At 60.0% G+C, this 16,314-nt stretch overlaps 1 protein-coding gene across 2 annotated transcripts; it reads right to left on the minus strand.

Moving 5' to 3' along the window:
- Nucleotides 1-975: 975 nt before the first annotated feature.
- Nucleotides 976-15,502, minus strand: MTG2 (mitochondrial ribosome associated GTPase 2). 2 transcript variants are annotated; one of them, XM_082750672.1, is made up of 8 exons: nt 15,235-15,260; nt 8,548-8,600; nt 8,213-8,392; nt 6,526-6,673; nt 5,803-5,918; nt 5,066-5,284; nt 4,689-4,827; nt 976-4,043 (listed from the first exon to the last, which is right to left on the minus strand). In XM_082750672.1, the coding sequence occupies exons 3-8, from the start codon at nt 8,384-8,386 to the stop codon at nt 3,670-3,672; spliced, it is 1,170 nt and encodes a 389-aa protein (XP_082606798.1). In that variant the 5' UTR covers nt 8,387-8,392; nt 8,548-8,600; nt 15,235-15,260; the 3' UTR covers nt 976-3,669. The 2 variants fall into 2 exon arrangements, with proteins under 2 accessions (XP_082606798.1, XP_082606797.1); XM_082750671.1 differs by lacking the exon at nt 8,548-8,600 and having other exon boundaries at nt 15,235-15,502.
- Nucleotides 15,503-16,314: the final 812 nt, after the last annotated feature.

Below are 16,314 nucleotides of genomic sequence, written 5' to 3' on the forward strand. Positions count from 1 at the left end.
CACCAGCAGCTGGGCCCCACCTCCACGGGGCTTCTGGAGGATCACCAAGGTGCAACCCCACACACAGCCTTGGGGGGAGGGCACAGAGCCCGTGTGTTGCTGAGCAAAGCTGTCCTCTCGGTAGCCTCTGATCACTGGCCCTGACATGACTTACCTGAAGTAACATCGCCCAGCATCTGTGCCCTCAGGCCTCTGGGCACTGGCCCAGCGTGAGACACAGCCCGGGCCAAAGAGGCATCTGCGGTCAAGGAGGCTACGTGGGGGCAGGAGTGGCTGCACAACGTCAGGCAGCCACACTCGCGGAGACACGCTGCTCGTGCCCATAGTGGGCCCCAGGAGGCAGGCTGGTTTTGGTCCAGAGGATGGGACGGTCTCCCCGGTGTTGTGGAGGACGTTTGTGGGGTGTTTGGGGAGGGGCACTGGGCTCTCAGGGAGCAGCTCCACTACGGCAGGCATCGGGAGCGCCAGTTGTGGGGTGCAGCGGGGTGGGGTGGGGGCTTTGCTCTGAGGGAGGGTTTCTGATGCGTGGGGAGAGGGAGGGACCCAGGCACATCAGGGAGATGTACAAAACCTCAGAATTAGAAGGGGTGCTCTCCACTGTGCTGTGTAACTGGCACTAGCCCTCCGCTCCCCCAGTCACACACGCTGGAATCTCAGGGTCGGACCACAGTAGGACCGCATTCGGAAATAGTGTCTTTTCAGATGGAATTAAAGATCTCAAAATTATATCATTCTGGCTTAGCATGTACCTTAAGTCCAATGACCGGAGTCCTTGTAAGATGGGGGGGGGGGCACAGAGAGACCCACAGTGGTGGTCCTGGGACCATGGAGGCAGACTGGAGGGATCCTGGCCTGGGACCCCTGGGAGCCGGGAGGATCCAACCCTAGGCCTCCAGAGGTGGGACAGAATGAGGTTCTGTTGTTTCAAGCCCCCAGTGTGGGGCCATCATGGCACTCTGAGTAGATACATACACATTTGATAAAACTTCACTTTAAAGCACACATAGACTCCGCGCACAGTGCCAGCCCTTCCCAACACACCCGGGCCTCAAAGATGCTCGCGTCTGGGGGCAGGGGAGGCGGCAGCCCTGCTCCAGGCCCCACTGCACCTTGGCTGCCTGCCACCGAGCCCAAGGCCGTGGTCCCACAATGGGCGAGCGGTGAGCTGGATGCTCTGAGGGCTCCAGGCCCTCCAACCCCACTGCCAAGAAATCAGCGTCTCAAGGAACCCGGACGGAGAAGGCCCAAGGAGGGCTCATTCCGCGCCTTTGCAACAAAGCAGTGCGCACTCCCTCCCACAAGCCAGTCCATGTTCCTGGCATCAAGCAACCAGTGTGTGGCTCAGACCTGCGGATGGGCGCCGTGGGTGGCTTGTTCTTGCCTCGGTGGTGCCTGTTGCCAAGCTGGAGCTTGGCCGTATGCAGGGCACTGACAGGGTCGAGTGGGCCCAGTCCCCCCCACTCTGCAGGTCAGCCCAGGCTGATGGCAGGGACGGACCCCACCTCTTGCAGGACAAGGTGGGCCAGGCAGCACAGCTGGGGTCGTCTACGGTCACACAACGGTGTCATCTGGCCTTCTGCTTGCTGCCGGATTTACACGTGCTTGCCATGTTGGGTTTCCAGCTCAGGGTGGGCAGTGCGCCCATTTTCCAGGCCTTGACCACACCGGGAAACAGGGGTGTCTGTCTGCTCCTACCAAGAGCTCTCGTGCCATGGGAGGGAAGGCACGAGGAGAGGCCGAGCCTCCGTGAAGACAAAAGGAGGCCAGCAGGGCAGGGCCTACCTCTCGGGGTGGGGCGGGGACAGGGCTGCGGGCAGGGCTGGTGACGCGCCCTCTGGAGCTGTGCAGGAGCCCAAGGCTTGTCCTCTGGAGCAAGTGGACACAGGAGCTGGGGAAATCGGGGCGCCACGCCTTAGGGCTTAAAAGCGGGGGATGCGGGAATCGCCGGCTCCTGCGGCTCGCGCCCCCGTCTTCACACCCGCTTCCGGAGAGGCCGCGAAGAGCCAGGTGACAGCCACCTCGACAGGAGGGAGTACAGCAAGGGGGGAGACACTGGGGGGCAGCCTGCGTGGCACGGCAGACTGGACGGGCACAAGGGAGGAACGACCCACGGGAGCCCGAGCACCAGCAAGACGGAACGGACAGGGAGGGACAGACGTCGGGACGGAAACAAATATCCAGGTGGAGAGAAAACGGGGCAAGTAGACCCAGGCTGGAGGTCAGCTCCAAGAAAAGTGAGGGGCGGGTCAGGGGTTCAAGTGTCACGCACCACAGCGCCTGCGCCGCCGCCCAGAGTGGTGGCTTGGGAGAGTGGAGTCCCTGAGCCGAGGGCGCGGTCAACAGGCGGTGCCTCAGGCAGATCCACGGAGCAACGGCTCAGGCCTCAGCGGCCCCGCAGACACGGCTGGAAGCGGCGGCACGGGTGGGGCTGGCACTGGAGGGGAGGTGGCGCCCGGCCCCCGCTGCTCAGCAAATCTTCCCGCCAACGACATGCCTTTAACTAAAAGAAACTCACCATGTACACAACATCAGACACCATCCCTTTCTTCACTCCATAAATACTGAGCAGTGCCTCAGCTGGGTCAGGTCCTGAGGCTGCCGGGGGCACAGGCAAGTGCAGGACAGACGTAGGGAGGCCCCCAGTGTCGCCCCCGGGCGCAGCACTGGCGCGGGCCGGCTGGAGATGAAAGGCCCCGATAATTAACACGGCTCTACGAAATCCTTTGTGGTGGCCCCAGAGAGAGCAAAGAGATTGCAAAACCCATCTCTGGTTTCCAGAACACAAGGACCTCGGAAATTATAAGACATTAAAAAAGAGCTTCAGGCAAAGGATTCTCGTTCTAGTTGCAGATTTGACGGTAGATCAAAACGGAACTGCTCCTGAAAGCTCGGGCACAAGTTTCTTGTCTGAGGCAGGCCCAGCCCCCAGTGCGCTCGCAGCTGGCAGCAAGGACCCTGGGGCAAATCCCCAAGGGGCCCGAGGCCCCTTCCCCTGGTCACCCCTGGTCCCCAACCACATCATCTCTTAAGGGCCCCCAGGGACACGCCTGAAGCCACAGGCTTTACTCGGGGACAAGAGCCTGTGTCCTCAGCTAATGACTCGCATGGCCCCGGGTCGGATATTGGGTGCATTCAGTCGTGAAGCCAACGGCTCCTGTACAGAGCGGCCAAGTCTGGGAACAACGCGGGAGGCGTCGCCCCTACTGCGTTGCTCAGACAGGGCCATCTGAGAAGAGCCTTGTGGCTCTGAAGGCTCCCTGTCCCCACGTCCTCATGTCCCCTCCGTAGGGCGGGCCGGCCTCTGGGACCGCAGCCAGCACTGGCAAGAAGTGTCAGGGATCCAGAGTCTGTGGCTCTCGCATGGGGTCTGTGTGCAGGCTAGGGTTCGGCCCCACCAAGTCAGGAGGCTCAGCCGCATGGCCGTGGGCTCCTCGCCACGTAGAGGTACTGAGGAAGGGTGGGGAGCCCAGCTCAGCTGGTCAGCACGCCGGCAGGTGCAGAAGGCCCCGGGAGCAGATCAGCAGGAGGCGCACACGTCCGACATGTCTGAGGTCCTGGCCCACTGGCTGGAGAGCGAGTGCCAGGGACAGTGCAAGGCAAAGCAGCAACTTTCTCGTCTCCACCCAGAGCCGCGTTCAGGGTGGTCACTTTTGGGCGGCGGCCCAGTGGCTACCAGCGGAGCTCGGCACCCACGTGCCGGCTGTGAAGCTCCTGCAGGCGCAGCAGCAGCACCTCCAAGTTCTCCCCAGTTGCGGCCGACAGGGCGATGACGTTCGGGCCCAGGCGGGCGCACAGCTGGGGCAGAGCTGCTCGGGCCTGCGGGAGGTCGATCTTATTTGCCACGACCACATGCGGTCGCTCGGACAGGCCAACTTCATGCTTCTCCAGCTCGAACTTCAGGTCCTCCACCTGCGTCCACGGCTCCGGCTCCGACAGATCCACGATGAACAGGAGGAATCGGCAGCGCTCGATGTGCCTGAGGAAGGTGCTCCCCAGGCCCCGGTTCTGGTGCGCGCCCCGGATGAGGCCTGGGATGTCGGCCACTGCAGGGCACACAGAACAGAGGGGCTGCGGGGACAGGCCCGGCTGCCTGTGGGCCCCGCGCGCCGCGCCTTGAAGGGGATGCCGTCAGGCCACCCACCGCCCCGGGCACTTGTGCTCTCAGCTCTGGAGGGGCGCCGATGGGTGTGGGGGACAGGCCGGCCGGCTTCACATGGACTACCTAACACGGGCCAGCCTCTGGCTTTAGAAATGATTCAGAAAAGGGGGAAACGCTTCCTGTAAACTTAAGAACCGGATTCCCGGTGGCGAGTCAGAGCACTCTGCCAATCTAAGGCGCCGTACGAGCAGCTTGAGCGGCAGCTTACTATTTTTAATGGGTACATTATCTTCTGGGAAAAAGTTTTCCTGTCTCAAAATGGTACAGGGAAGCTTTTTGAGTCACATGTCGTCTCCACAACGGAGGCTGGGAGACGGAGACCAGAGGAGGCAGGACTTCCTCCGGTTTGAAAGTGACACATGGGATCCTGACCCCAGCCAGCAGAGGGCTGGGGGTCGGGGGTTTGCCAGAACTACCAGTGCTGAAACGGGGAGAGACAGCGCTCCATCTGGGGTGGGAAGCTCTGAATTACATAATCCGTGCTCGGACGCCATCTCAGGCCACCTCAGGCCGAATCCTGGAGCTCTACCTGCTATCTGCTGGTGGTCCTCACAGTGAACAATCCCAACATGGGGCTTTAGAGTGGTGAACGGGTAGGAAGCCACAGCGGGTCTCGCGTTCGAAATGGCCCGGAGAAGGGAGGACTTCCCAGCATTGGGGAACCCAACCTGGAGCAAAGGCAAACCCACCTTGTCACCTCAGGGCGCCCGTGCCTGGCCGAGGTCAGGGAGCAGGGACACGTCAGAGTGTGGGCTCCTGAGTGCGCACACAGGGCCTCCCTGGGAGGGGCGGTGCCACCAGGCTGCCGCTCACGTCCAGGCTGGAGGCACGTGCTGGCACCAGGGCCGGACTTTCTCTTGCTCTGTTGCAGAAATGCCACCTCCTCCCCCTCCAGATGATACCCACCATTCCAGCATGGGCCATCGTCTTGAGCTCCAGGAAGAGGATGCGTTCTTGACCAGGCTGTCCGGGGGTGCAAGTCACAGGTGCGCGGTTCTCATTGGCCAGGAAAAAGCGGTTACCTTTTCCTCCTGCCCCGCCCCGAGCAGCAACGTACTCATCACCGGGGCACGACAGGTCAGCCACGACTTCCTTTCCCTCCTTCACTAACGTGCCCACTGGGACCTGAAAATGAAGTGCTTATAGGAGAGCAAACACGTGGGGCAGAGCGCTCCGAGTGCCTGTGTCCACGTTTGGAAGAAGGGCGCGTGGCAGAGGGGCGGGGGCACCACTAGGTGCCCACTTCGCAGAGCTCTGAAGCACCAGGAAAAGGTCCCAGCCTTCAAAGGGACTTTACGAGGCTGTGACACCCCCTGCAGATGGCATAAATGGCTTTTTGAAATAGTGTTTCTCAAATACCAGGGTGGATGGGAGCATTCGAAAAACACTTGGATAATCCGAGAGGAGCCAAGTCTCCACTCCCAGAGATGTCCTGGGAGGGTAAGGATAGACTACCAGTGGGCCCCTGGGGTCTTGCCTTTAATACTGTGATTTCATGGGTTTGAACAGGTCACACATGCACATGGGATAAAACGAGCACCAAGCGTCGCCCCAGGGCTTTGCTTCTCGGATGGCAGCTGCATGGCCAAGACAGGGGGGCCCTGGGAAGCAGGCGGGGGCGGGCTCTGCAGCCTTCGGCTCACCGGCACGTAGAGGAGGGCGCCGCTGCGCCCGAAGCAGTTCTTCCTGCCGCCGGACTCTCCGTGGAAACCCTGGTACCGAGACAGCACTGGGGACAGCGACTTGACTTGCCGGTCAGCTGTGAGACAGAGCAAGGACCTTCACGTGCCTTGGGTTAAAAGCACAACCATCTGTACACTATCTGACTAAGGATACAGGGAACGCACAGGGAACCATGGCGTGAAGTCACGGCACAAGTGACCCAACTGGCAATGTGATTTTTTTTTAGAAAGCAAAAGTTCTCATTTTAAGAAAACACCATTTCCAAAACAGTCAGACTTAGCCACGATGCCTTCATCAGTTTAACAACAGCCGTACTCGAGCGCGCCGTGACCGCTGACTACGTCTGCCGGCTCACCCACCGCTCGTTCCCGAAGTGTTCCATGTAATCACAGCCCCCCAGCACATCTGGGGCGAGTAACACGGACCCTGCTCTTTGCCTTCCGGCCAAGCGCTAGAGGCCCTGAGCGTACATGAGCTTTGCGTTCCTGAAATTTAACATCACCCGCCACTGAAATTGGTTTAAGGAACTTTTAAAATGTGAACATCATATAATGTAATCAAAATGACGTCCATCCACCGATTTTTGAATTCAAATCCGCATGAGGATGACAAGGAGGGGAAGGCCCCGCCCCAGAGGTGAGCAGGCACAGCGCTCCTCCCCCAACCGTCCTCCCAGCACGTGCCTCTCAGGACGACGTGGCCACCGTTGCCTCCGTCACCACCATCCGGGCCTCCGAACTCCTTCCGGGGCTCGCTGTGGAAGCAGCTCACCCCGTCGCCGCCACGGCCCCCGCAGACGAGCACTCGGCGGTGGTCCACGAAATGTCTCTTCTGCAGGGAGCACAGCGAGCCCGGTCACTACCCATGCTGCAATCCTTTCAGGGACCGAGCAGCGTGCGAAATGGACCTTTTCTATCTGTGACAGGTTTTAAAATGAGAAGTTAATGATACTAAATTGCTAATTTCGCCTACGATGCAAGTGTGAGAAAGTTCCCACAAGTCACTACTGTTTGTAGGCAAATGTCGGTCAACCGTGCTGGAAGTGAAAACTGGTCAAAAGGTAGGAAAGGCAGGCTGAGGAAATCAGGAGCTATTAGGAAATCCTCCTTAAATAAAGCATCTTTCCATCTTTCCTCAAATAGTCACTGAACAAAAACGTTACGGAAACACCAGGTTTTTGCTCCTGGAAAGACGCAATAATGAACGGGAGTCCTGGGGGGCAAGCGGGCTTCCGACTCAGGAGCTGGCTGCAGAGGCTGTGCTCACGGCAGCGGGGCACACAGAACTGCTCTCGGAGCAAGCTTTTCTCTGGGCCCCTCAGGGAGGCACCCTCTAGCTACAGAATGAGGACTGACGAACTGGGTTCACATTTAAAAAACATGAGCTCATCCTAAGAGAAGGTCAGCTCTCCGAAGCGCCTGGGTTCCAGGGGCCAGGCTGTGACCGCTAGCGAGCCCACCCACTGGCTGCACGCGTGGGCACGGACAGCCCCTCCGCCAGGACCCGGCACATCGGCATTTCTAACCACTGCTCTATAAGCAGATTTTTAAAAAAAATACACAAGTATTTTAAGATTCTCTGGCACCACCACATGGAAAAAACACGAATTACTATTTCAAAAACTCAATGTCTAATTTTGTTATATGCCAACATCATCAACATCAACCTGATGGGAAAAAAGCACAACTGGTGAGCATTTTAGGGGACGAAAAGCTTGGATGGAATTTTTACCATCTGGGGAAGAGACGAGGCCCCTAAGGAACACTGAGCCACACGGCTGGCCGACACGGCTGCTGCGAGCAGGGAGGCGCCTGTGGGGAGGCGCTGTTTGCTCTGGTAATGCTTAGCGGAGCCCCTCCCCCATTCAGGAGAAAGTGAAGGGTTGTAAACCCTTATTTTCTTGAATTTAAGCAAAGATCATTCATGTTTTCAATACAAGGTTGTGATAAACAACGAACACCAGGTAAGGCTTAAAGAACTATGAAACCAAAGGCCTCGCCCTCCCCTCCCCAGATCTTTTAAATTAAAAAATGGCCACACGTCCTTAAGAATGCGCCTAGCACCCAAGTCAGACACGCAGGCGAGTGCTGAAGAAGCGTGCCTGCGCCCATCCCAGCGGAAGGGACGGAACATGGCTGAAGCTTCTGGAGCCCCTGGTACCCTCCCTGGTCTTCGCAGGGTTCACGAGAACTGGGGGCTCAGGGCACAGAGGCTCTCATCCCATTCCCGCATGTTCGGGAAGTTCGGGAAGCTACACGCGTCCCCTCCAGCACACGCTCAGAAGGAACAGGATGCCGAGAACTCAAAACAATGCCCTGTGCCTTCTCAGGGGGGAATGTTGCAGATGTCCTTCAAGGTCAGAAGCCTCACCAGTTTTTTCTCGGAGAGCAGTTTCTTCCTGGGGGGTTCCTGGTGCTTCGCGTGGTCCCCACAGCTGTCTGAGAGCAGCCTGGGCGAAGGGGGCCACCGCCGGACGGGAGTCCAGCGCCCCACGCCCCCAGGCACAGTCCTCGGTCCTAGTGAGAGAAGCCTCGAAGGCACCATGGCTTCCTAACAAAAATCAAATTGGCAAAGTCAGACACTTGGTTTAAAGGTGCGGTCAGAGGGAAACGCGAGGACAGGCCCGTGCACGGCGCTGTCTCCCGCTGTGGTGCTGAAACACACCGGCCGACCGGCCGACCGGGGACCAGGACTCCGTCTCTCACCACTGCGAGCTGAGCTGGCCAGGCTCGCCTGCCCTCGTCCACTTCTCTGTCACCTGGGAGCAAGACGACAGTTTAAACTGTTACGTCTCCTCTAACACCGGATATGCATGCTCTTTTGTGGGTTTTCGAATATCTGATCAATGAAAACATTAATCAAAAAATCTGAGCCTCAAATAAAAATTTCTTAAAAATAAAAAACCCAATTACTCAAACGTTAGTGGGTTAGTTTGTGCCACTTAAAACCAGCTGAACGGGAAGGCGGAGAGAATACCGAGTATGGAGTGTGGCTGTGATGCCCCCTTCGCCCCTCCTGCCCGGTGTGAGCCAGGGGGCGCCCTTCCCTGTGCGGCCCCACCTGTGCATCTGTCAGGGGACAGGGCTGGGAGCACAGGCCAGTTAGTGCCCAGCAGGCCGCCCATGTGCATGCGGAGTTAACGTGAGCCGCTTCTCCGTAAGCAGGAGCTGCCCACACCGTTACCTGTTCACTCAACAGCCCAGAATAGCTACACATCCCGCAGGTGCCAAGGACAGATGGGAGGCAGTCCGGGGCCTGGCCCTCCAGGGGGCAACACCCCTTCTCCCTTTGCTGTGAGCGCCTGATACCCACCGGGTCTCAAGCATCCCCGCGGTGTGGGCACTTCCATGAAAGAAAACTGGGAAGGCTTTCCTCCCATTTCTAGGTGTGAAATGACGGGCAAGTAGGAATATAAATGTAATATTTAAAAAATCATTATAAAGCCACTACGTGTTTAACACAGCAGAAGAACAGAATTCGGTTTTCCTTAGACGTCCCTCATGCGCCTCCTGCTCCACATCTCACGTTCTGCCTGGAAGAGGAACATCCTTTGTGGGAATTTTTCTCTTAGCAAGGCACTAAAAAATTTGGTTCTCATTTGGAAACAGTCGCAGTTACGGAAAAGCGGGAGTTTGGGGCGGGAAGGGCTCTTTTCTTCCTGAAACACCTGCAGGGAAGCTGCCAACCTTCCTTCCCCCACCCCACCCCAGAACACCCCCTGGGGGCTCCCTGCGCCCACGGGCGTCATCCCCGACACAGCCGGGCGACCTCTGCAAGCAGGCCACCAGCCACGCTCACAGCCACCCCTCCGTGGGGTTCTTCAGCTTCCTTAGCCTGGAACGTTCTCCAGCCTTTCCTTGGCTCTCGTGCCCGCGACACCCGCACGGCCACAGGCCAGGCATCTTTTGGCTTGTCTGTGTCCCCGCTGGACAGCCACATCCCTTGTGACAAGAATGTCCCGCGAGCCCCGTGGAGGACTGGGTTTCCTTGGTCCCTTCCTGCCGTGCTTCGAGCTCCAGCCCTCGGGGGTCCCTGCCGGCTCCCCTGTCCTCCTAAGCTTCCCGTTTATTCATTCCCATGGGCTCGTGCTTTTTACTTTACTCAGGGAGCCCAACTCTGTGATTTATTTATTTTTGATCTTCAAATGGCCTTCAGCTTGGCCAGAGCGGCAACCCATCAATCTCAGAGCACTTTCCTGCTTTGTGACACAAAATGTTACGGGCTCGCTTCACTCTCTCCCCAGGTGCCGTGGGGCCAGCCCTAGTGGCTTCGGGTGGACGATGGGATTCAGAAGCCCCCTGCGTGCAGTCGGCTGCTGGAGTGTTGCTGCCTGCAGGCTTAGCGGACTGAGAGCAGACAAAGGTACACACACCTACACACACCCACACACCCTCCCGCCGCCCCCCGCCTGCTACGCCCTTCCCCCCAGCTGGAGCGCAGCAACTGCGGGAAGCCGTGAGTTCACACTATGCGCCCGATTCCACACCGCAGGGCTCATGCTAGTTTTCGGTCTTGACCACCTCATTCTGACTGCCAGAACCTGGCCTCCAACATCTTCGACATGTTTGTTTATTGGCTCAGTCCCCGTTGTAGCCAAACCTTCCTCCGCAGGGATACCCTCCTGTTACCGTGCTGTAAATGCACTGTTTTAAAGCAAACTTTTACTTGGGCATTATCTTATGTGAGTGCGTGGAGCGTGGAGCATGTGCCTATGTGCAGGAGTGGGGCAGAGGGAGAGAATCCCCAGCAGGTTCCATGCCCAGTGTGGAACCTGATGCAGGACTTGATCTCAAGACCCTTGAGATCATGACCTGAACCAAAACCAAGAGTCGGATGCTTACTGGACTGAGCCACCCAGGAGCCCCTATCTGCTAATGATTTTAGATTCACAAAAACGTGAAAGATATTCCCATATACCTCTTAGCTGGTTTCCCCCAGTATCAGCATCCTACATGACCAGCTTGGGTACTTTCATTAGACTCCAGATGGCATTTGAATTTCACCAGTTTCCCCACTAACATCTCTTTCTCTTTTCCAGAGCCAGATCCGGGACCCCATACAGCATGAAGCCATCCTGGAATGTTGCGTTTAAAGTCCCAAAAGGGCCCTGCGCCCAGCATCACACACCTTCAGGAGGGGAAGTGAAACACGACAGGCTCAGATGGTGGAAAAGCAGACATCACTGCCAACTGCCAATCTACCTGCTTTACAAGAAATGCTGGAGGGGGGCACCTGGGTGGCTCAGTGGGTTAAAGCCTCTGCCTTCGGCTCAGGTCATGATCCCTGGGTCCTGGGATCGAGCCCCGCATCAGGCTCTCTGCTCAGTGGGGAGCCTGCTTCCTCCTCTCTCTGCCTACTTGTGATCTGTCTGTCAAATAAATAAATAAAAATCTTAAAAAAAAAAAAAAAAAAAGAAAGAAAAGAAATGCTGGAGTGAAGAAAAATGGCACCAGAGGGAAACCCGGATCTTCAGGAATGGAAGACCGCAACAGAAACAGTGAACGCACAAGACCACCTGCTTTTCTTTTAACTTTATTTTTTTAAAGACTTATTTTATTTTATTTTATTTTATTTATTTTTTTTTTTTAGACTTATTTTATTTTAAAAGCGAGTGAGAGCGCACAGGGGGGAGGGGCAGAAGGAGAGAGAATCTCAAGCAGACTCCCCACTCCCATGAGTGCAGAGCTGATGTGCACTGGGTCCCAATCCCAGGACCCTGAAATCACAACCTGAGCTGAATCAAGAGTCGACGCTTAACAGAGCCACCTAGGCACCCCAAACGTTAAATATTATAGCAAGAAAGACTGATTTATAGTATCACTCTGATTTATAACATCACGGGTCTTTAACGCAGGCAGGGGTCTTACACGTGAAAGTGTAGGATCAGGAGGGGACGGCAGGGACTGTGTTTGAGTGCGAACAGCCTGCATTTCCGTGACGTGGTGCCGTCTCGGCACTAAGCAGGCAAGGACAGGCTGGGGGACAGGCACCCAGTGAGCTCTGGAGCAGCCCCTGGCATGCAGCATAGAGCCAGCCATGGAGCCGATGAGCAGATGCCAGGGGACGCTTGGCAACCACTCCAACGATTCAGAAGGACGGGGCTAACAGAACAAAGAAAGATGGGACAGACGAAAGTACAATAGTGTGCTCTGACCTAACCAGGTGAGGGAAGACGTCGGAGCGCGACACACAGCCGCTCCCCAGGGAAACGAAGCAGCTATAGCTGCGCACAATGGGCACTTCTTCCAAGCACATCAAGCAAAATCTGAGAGAATTAAAGGGAGAAACAGAGCATCCCACAAGGACAGGAGGGATGTCAGTGCTGTTCTCTCTGGAAGTGATAAAGGAGCTGAAAACCGAACAACCGAACCACCAAAAGCATGAAGATGCCAACAGCCTGAACACGGGCACCCACACGGGGGGCCGGCCGCACAGAGCCGACGCCCGTCCGTGGGGAGGCGAGCGCCGCCAGCTGTGCAGGTGGGTACGGCGCGTCCTCCAACCGCAACAGAACTGCGGCCGGTGAGGGCCAAGAACCCAAGGAAACCCCGACGACACGGAGATCAGACAACACTGCTGCGAGCAATCCAGCAGGTGAAAGATGAGCCCACGCGAGAAGCGAGAGACTATCCTGACCGGCACGGGAAGGAGAGCGCAGGGACCACAGTCTCCGGGACGCTCGGTGCTCTGGGTGCTCACACCGGCAAAGAAGGGGACCTAAATCCAGGAGCCGGGATCAGCAAACCAGGAAGAGCAAAGTGGAAGACAGGACATAACGAAGAGCCGAACAAGCAGGACCGGACGCCAACGGAGACTGACAAGGGCCGCCGGACAGCTCCCGAGAGCAGATGAACCTCGAGTCAGACCGATCTAGAAAACAGGGAACGCACATCACCCGTGTCAGGAGTTTAAAACGCGTTTCCGAACAAACCTGCGGATGCGAGAAGGGTGAGAGAACCCACGGTCGCATTTTCTTGAGAACGCCACCTACCAAGTAAACCCAGAAAGAGACAGGAAATCCGAATCGCACCGCATCTACTAAAAAAGTGAAACTTGCGAGAGAACACTCCCCAGGAGACCACGCTGGACTCCAGCGGTTTCCCTCGCAGACTCTGGGGCGCATTCAGGACAGAAAGGAAGAAATAAGCAGCTACCTTACAGAGCTTCTTCGGAAAATGGAAGTGAGGTCACCACCCAACTCACTGTACAAGGCCCATGGGACCCCAAACCAAAGCCGGTACTACCGACAAAGACGGCTCACCACCCCTGGTGCACAGACGCGGGGTCCTTCCGGAACAGGTGTCCGGTTGAGCCCAGGCCACGCCAGGGCCAAGGAGGGAGACTCCGGGAACTCAGGCTTCCCCCAGCAGGTCTGACCCCACCTCCCGCTGGCAATCAGCACGTGTGACAAGAGCCCACGGCCATTCACGACCGGGAAAATGAGATGCTGCAGCAACTGAGAAACAGGCGGGAATACCTCCAAAGCGATTCGGGGCGTCCGCCAAAGGCTGACGCGGCTGTCACATGGCCTGGAGACTGACCTGCTACCCCGACACGGAGAAAGGCCCACTCTGCTCCCCTTCGATGCAACCCGGTCTTGTAAACGGTAACAACTGAAAAAAGGGGGGAGGTAGGCAGAAAATGACTGTTCCCCCAGAAAATCCCAAGCAAATCTATAGAATGATGACTAAAAGGATTCAACCAAGGCTGCAGGTCACACGGTCAATGACCAAAAATCACTTGCATTCCTACACAGTCCCAGTGAACAACTAGGAAACATTAAGAAAACAATCTCAGGGGCACCTGGGCGGCTCGGTGGGTTAAGCCTCTGCTTTCAGCTCAGGTCATGGTCTCAGGGTCCCGGGATGGAGCCCTGCATCGGACTCCCTGTGCAGGGGGGAGCCTGCTGTCCCTCTCTGTGTCTGCCTCTGGGCCTAACTGTGATCCCCCTCTTTGTCAAATAAATCAATGTATTAAAAAAGAAAGAAAGAAAGGCAACCATCTCCGTCGGGGTCGGGAGCACTGTGTACATTAGCTGCCCACGAAGAGCTGGACCACCGACACGGAGACCTCCCCTCACTACCTGCAAGACGCTCATCTGGGTATGTGCAGGGATCGCCTCACTCGGTGCTCACTACAGCCCGTGAGGACGGACGTTCCCCCCGCTCTGCAGGTGAGGACGTGCAGTGACTCACCCCCGCCCGACCTGTCCGATGGGGGCGCAGGACAGTGTGAAGCGAGCAGCGGGAAAGACAACTCAGCGGTCATGTGTACGGCGCGCCCACAGCTCAGCCCACCGCGGGGCGCCGCCGCCCACCCCGGTGCCCACCCCGCCGCCCACCCCGGTGCCCACCCCGCCGCCACGGCAGCCGGCACAGGGCACCGGGACGTGCAGCCGGGGGGCAGCCAGCCCACGGGAGGTCATCCCGAGAGCCAGCCGGCGCCGGAGCTCCGAACCCCGCGCCAGCGGGAAGTCCGCGTCCTCCCGCCCGTCGGCCCGCGGGTGGACAGGCCCGCGGAAGGCGCAGGAGCAGGGCTCTCCCTGCCACGCCGGCCAGCGACCTGGATTCCCACGGCCGCGCGGTCTGTTCTCCCCGCGAAGCCTGCGCGGCCTCGTGCGCAGCGCCCGGCCGGCTGCGGCCGCCGCGTTTAGAGTCATCAGCCACGAAGCACATCCTGTCCTCGGCCACACGGGGCCAGCGGGTCGCGCACGCGGGCCCTGCCGTCGGGCGGGAAGTCCCGCCGGGCAGCGCCGGTCCCGCACGGACGGGAGAAGCGCTCGCTGTCCTCCCGGAGCCCCGTCCGCCCGGGCTGCGCGCGGACGCAGGGCCCGAGGGCGGAGACAGCGCTGCAGGGTCCGGCGGGTCCGCGGTCCCAGGGCGGGGCTTTCAAAACGCCGGCCACGGGCGGCCAGGGCGGCGCGGCGGCTTCGGGGCCGACGCCCGATCGCAGCGCCTCCCGGGCGCCGCGGTCAGCGCGGGGGTCGGCGGGAAGGACGCGCGCTGGGCAGGCGCGCAGCGGCCGCGGCCGGACCCGCTTCCGCCCGAGCCTCTCGCGTCCGGGGCCCGCAGAGCGCACCGTCTCCGGAGCCGCCGGAGCCGCCGGCCCGCCGGTCCCGCCCGCGCCGGAGAGGGCCTCGTCGCGACGCGGCCGGAGGACGCCGCAGGCAGCGGCCCAGGCCCCGGCCCGTCCCCCCGCCCCGCACGCCGCCCCGCAGCCGCCGACGTCCGCGCACCCGCAGGCTCCTCACACGCCCGCGCGCGGCTCCACGCCGCCGCCCCGCCGCCTGCGCCCGAGCCCCCCCGCGGCGCCCCCGGGCCGCGGCCCCGCCCCCTCAGCGGGGCCCCGACGCGCTCCCGCACCCCCCGCGCGGCGCCCACGCCCGCACTCACCGCTTCGGAAGGCGGCGTCACTTCCGGGGCCTGGACCGGGACCGGGAGGTCACTTCCGGGGATGGACCCGCCCCCGGCACGACCGCGCCTGCGCAGGGCCGGCCCAGCGGGCGTCAGCGGAAGACTCGGCCAAGCCCCGCCCACGCCTTTGGACCCGAACGAGGCCGCTTTTCCTCTACGTGTGAGGAGGCGCAGGGTTGGAGGTACCGGATCGCCCGGGGCAGACACACGCCTGCCACTCGGGTCAGGCGACCGCCTCCCCGTCAGACAGTGGCCGCCCCCATCAGAAGGACCCGCAGCTCTCCCTCCGACACCCCGTCAGCCTCCTCCCGGGTCAGACAGCCGCTGCCCCGGACAGACAGACACCTCCCCCTCAGACAGACGCCGGCCCCCTCAGACAGACGCCGGCCCCCCTCAGACTGACGCCGGCCCCCCTCAGACTGACGCCGGCCCCCCTCAGACTGACGCCGTCCCCCTCAGACAGACGCCGGCCCCCTCAGACAGACGCCGGCCCCCCTCAGACAGACGCCGGCCCCCTCAGACAGACGCCGGCCCCCTCAGACAGACGCCGGCCCCCCTCAGACAGACGCCGGCCCCCTCAGACAGACGCCGGCCCCCCTCAGACTGACGCCGGACCCCTCAGACAGACGCCGGCCCCCTCAGACTGACGCCGGCCCCCCTCAGACTGACGCCGTCCCCCTCAGACAGACGCCGGCCCCCTCAGACAGACGCCGGCCCCCCTCAGACTGACGCCGTCCCCCTCAGACAGACGCCGGCCCCCCTCAGACAGACGCCGGCCCCCCTCAGACAGACGCCGGCCCCCCTCAGACTGACGCCGGCCCCCCTCAGACTGACGCCGGCCCCCCGGTCCCCCTCAGACAGACGCCGGCCCCCCTCAGACAGACGCCGGCCCCCCTCAGACTGACGCCGGACCCCTCAGACAGACGCCGGCCCCCTCAGACTGACGCCGGCCCCCCTCAGACTGACGCCGTCCCCCTCAGACAGACGCCGGCCCCCTCAGACAGACGCCGGCCCCCCTCAGACTGACGCCGTCCCCCTCAGACAGACGCCGGCCCCCCT

Source organism: Mustela nivalis (assembly GCF_964662115.1).
Source record: "Mustela nivalis genome assembly, contig: HAP1_SCAFFOLD_1642, whole genome shotgun sequence".
Taxonomy (NCBI): Eukaryota; Metazoa; Chordata; class Mammalia; order Carnivora; family Mustelidae; genus Mustela; species Mustela nivalis.